Here is a 4121-nt window from a genome sequence, read left to right as displayed (position 1 = left end):
CAGGGGGAGTGCATGCAAATTTTTGTATGCAAACAATTTTTTATTGCTGCACATTCGCATAAAGAAGCTGGCTTAAATGCTTTCAGCTCATTCATATGTCTGTTTTATTTTAGGTTTTTCTTTAGGTATTATAATTTTTTTGTTTTGTGATTCAAGGTTGTTTTTAGTTTTTCACATGAACTTTTTATATAGCGTTATGGTAGATTTTCATTTTATACTTATTTTAGAAAGATTGTAAAATGGTTTACAGATTTCTGTTTTTTTGTTTTGAAAGTTGATTAAATTTTGTAAAAAATAAAATTTTCTATAGGACGTATGACTCATAAGAATTAATTAAAAATGTATTATACGCAGTGCGGTCACTTTCTTTAACAGAGCAGAAAAATAAATAAAACTGTTTAAATGTTCAAATAAAATAGGTAGAATTTGTAATTTGTTATTCCATGTGAACACTGGATTGTTTATAGAGTACCTTACTATATATTAAAGTTTTATGCTGTCAATTGTAAATTTAAAATAACCGGATTTTATTATATTTTTTTATAGTGTATGTTTAATTTTAAATATACAGTTTTTTTTAAAACTTTGACTCCCACTGTACGATTTGTTTGTATATTATTTTGCAATATGATATACATGATCTAGTAATTAATCGTTGATCAAAAATTTTTAGAAAATCAATAAAGTGAAAATTAAGGATATATTATTCCTAATTTTCTAATAGAATTACTGCTATGTGAAACAAATTTACTCAAATTTAAACAAAATTGTGTTTTTGCCGATAACTATACGTGTAAATACAATTAGAACTTTTAATTACACTGTCCAACAGCATTTTTGGAACAGAATAGCGGCCAAATTATTCTGAAAGGGCATGTTGAGTAGATCATTTTTGTAGAATAAACTTATAGTAAGTTAATGCCTGAGAGAATTGTTATTATCAGAATTATATTGTGGAATTTTATGAGGATAATTATTGTGGAAGATCTTAACCCTCTAGCCCCTCTCTATAAGGGTCAATTTGACCCTTTTTTAAAGAAAATTAAAAAATGTCCTTTCAAACATGACATTTAAGATTTAAAATATTCTAAGAAATTGTTTGCCGGAAAATCCAAAGATACCAAAGTTGTAAATAAAGCTCTTTACGCTTAATTAGAGAAATTACACGCCACCTTGGGTCTCACATTTTTAAAAAAACAAATGCCAAAAATTTATATATGATCCGAATGACCTGATATTTAAAATATAAATAGTCCTGCGATTTTTTTAAAAAATGTGAGACCCAAGGTGGCGTGTAATTTCGCTAATTAAGCGTAAAGAGCTTTATCTACAACTTTGGTATCTTTGGTGACCCCCACTGAAATTTTCCGGCAAACATTTTCTTAGAACATTTTAAATCTTAAATATCATTTTTGAAAGTCTAATATTATTGCCCAACATTTTAAATCTTAAATATCATTTTTGAAAGTACTTTTTACCCCTAAAGAGAGGAGTTAGAGGGTTAATATCATCCAAAAAAATTATCCCCATAAAATTTCAAAATACAACTCTGACAACAAGAATTCTCTGAGACATTAACATACAACATTTTTTTCAGTTAGTATAATGCTCCCTTCGATCAAAAATTGTACCCACTTTAAAAAAGTTTGTTCTACAAAAATGGTCTACTCAACATGCCCTTTCAGAATTATGATCTATTCCAATCAAAAAGTCTCAATTTGTTGGACCGTGTTATTAATATGTTGTTCCAATTTTAATGTTATTTTTAGTATTTTCTTAATAAATATGTGTTTCAAAAGTTTGACGTACTGAATTTTTTCCAATATTTTTCTCAAAGTTATAAAATAACAAACTCATAATTTAAAAAAAATCTTGTTATTAACTAACTCCCAATTAGTTGACTTTTTTATTATTTTGAAAAATTATTATTAAATCAATCAAATATTATGCTAGAAATTTATAACTGCAGTTTAACACCCAATAAATTGTCTGCTTAAACTCAATCTATATTGCGAAAAGAATCACATTAGATATTGTACGAAGCAAATTCAATAAAACTCATTCAAGTGTTAAATATGTATTTGGGTACGTATGAGTGATATAGAGAATAATTTATAATAAATACTTATACGCCCACATGGTAAAAAAATCTATTATTTGAATGTATGTATGTACTTTATTTCAAGGTTGGCTACTGATTCAAAACGGTAAAAAGGTAACGGTAACGGTAATTTGGACTATTACGTAATAAATTAAAAAAAAATAAAAATAAGTTGACAAATTTGGTAATGTATTTTATGTTGCATTCTGTAGATTTCAATTATTAAAATCAAAAATAGAATATTGCTAACGGTAATTGTAGTTGTTTTGGTAACGGTAGTTCAGCTGAAAGGCTAGTTTTGGGGTAACGGTAGCCAACCTTGCTTTATCTAAATAATTGTTAACACTCATATGCCTCTATGCATGAACGAATGTCGTATTTATCCTTACAACATTTAACGTATATCAACTTTATATATTAAGTACGTGATTCAATTTAACACTTTAAAATTCTATTAAGCTCTAAACAATTGTTCATTAAAAAACTTAAATAAAATCAATCAATCGTCGTGGCCACTGCGAACAACGAATATGCGGTTTTGCAAATGGCAAAAAAACTATCCAATCGAATACCCACAACACCGCCAGCTAACATGGTCAACTTGCGCATTGCAACCTCCGTGAATATGACCACATTTTGACGGTAAGATCTTGTCTGGAATGGCCAGTTACTGGAAAAGATGGCATATGGTAAGTCATTGAATTCCTCTTGCAACAATGAGCCAAAATAATAAATGGGAAACAATTCCACACCAAGGGCTGCCATGAAAATCGTATAATAAATGTAGGACAACAAATTGTCCACATAGAAAAACAAATAGACCAACACCACACAAATATTTAGGCCACTTGAAATAAATAAAATCAACTGGACATACGATAAAGAGTCTTCGATGAGGTTAAACAGACTGGAAAAGAAAATGTAATATTTAATTTTGTTAATTAATTTATACAATTTAATTTAATGTACATACTTTATTAATTTAATATGATCCTCTATACACAATTTCAATTCATTTTCATGCTGCTTTAATGATTTTCTCTTATCATAACCCAGCTTGGCCACTCTCATTGCCAACAAATGAACCTGGCCACTGAATAGACACAACGTCACTGGTGCTATGGCATCATTTGTAAAATTCAATACTATTAAAATGGTAACACCCGCAAACTGATAAAGTATGGCTAAATAATATAAGCCAGACGAAGAACTCCAGTCGAAAGGAAACCAGGCTGGATACATCAGTCGTCTTTCACCATCCCACAATACAGCCATTAAAGCAGCCACATTTGCTCCCATATACACAGAAAAATACATTTTAGCCAACAGTTTGGCTATCCTCATGCTGTGCTTCGTAAAATATTTACGCTCTTCTAAACTGTGTATTCGTTCATCCAATTTGCCAAATAAATTCATAATTTCAAAGATTTTCTTCAAATTCCATCTGATGCAATAGTGTTTCATAGTACATACTATGCAAGTTATTGTCATGGACATATTCTTGTAGATGTCATCGTGCATGGGCAATAATATTAGACCCACAGTCAAATGAACGGGATACCAAAGATTTATAAACACGTTCATGAAAATATCATAGATTATGGTAAAGTCTCTCTTCTGCCAGGCCAATACACCCAGGAGACGCCAACACAGCCAGAAGGGCTTAAACACACCAACACTGTCCGGTCGATAGTCATTTGAATGAGACATGTTATGGAAACTGCTAAAACTGAATGTCAACTAAAATGAATGTTACGCGAGTTAAATACTTTTATAATTTAAGGAACAGTTCATTTAATGTGCATTAATTACATTAGGTGAAGGTTTCCCAGCTTTTAAAATCGGCTGAAACAACCCAGCAAAAACTTGCTAATAACTTGCAATTACTGACTAGGAGGCGGATTTCCATGCATTTATTAATGGAAAATATGCGCAAAAAAATTAAAATATGAGCTTAAAATTGATGAAATATGCATTTATATTTTTGTAAAGAAACATTAAATACTTAACAATGAATCGC

The 4121-nt window shown here is 29.9% G+C and overlaps 1 protein-coding gene across 1 annotated transcript; it reads right to left on the bottom strand.

Annotated features, from left to right (window-relative positions):
- Positions 1 to 2596: 2596 nt before the first annotated feature.
- Positions 2597 to 3811, bottom strand: LOC135952683 (odorant receptor 33a-like). The gene is made up of 2 exons (XM_065502704.1): positions 3075 to 3811; positions 2597 to 3008 (listed from the first exon to the last, which is right to left on the bottom strand). Exons 1-2 carry the CDS (start codon positions 3809 to 3811, stop codon positions 2597 to 2599), a joined length of 1149 nt encoding a protein of 382 aa, XP_065358776.1.
- Positions 3812 to 4121: the final 310 nt, after the last annotated feature.

This window comes from Calliphora vicina, chromosome 2, assembly GCF_958450345.1.
Source record: "Calliphora vicina chromosome 2, idCalVici1.1, whole genome shotgun sequence".
Lineage (NCBI taxonomy): Eukaryota > Metazoa > Arthropoda > Insecta > Diptera > Calliphoridae > Calliphora > Calliphora vicina.
Note: the sequence above shows the minus strand (reverse complement) of the source record. Positions and strands in the feature narration are given on the sequence as shown.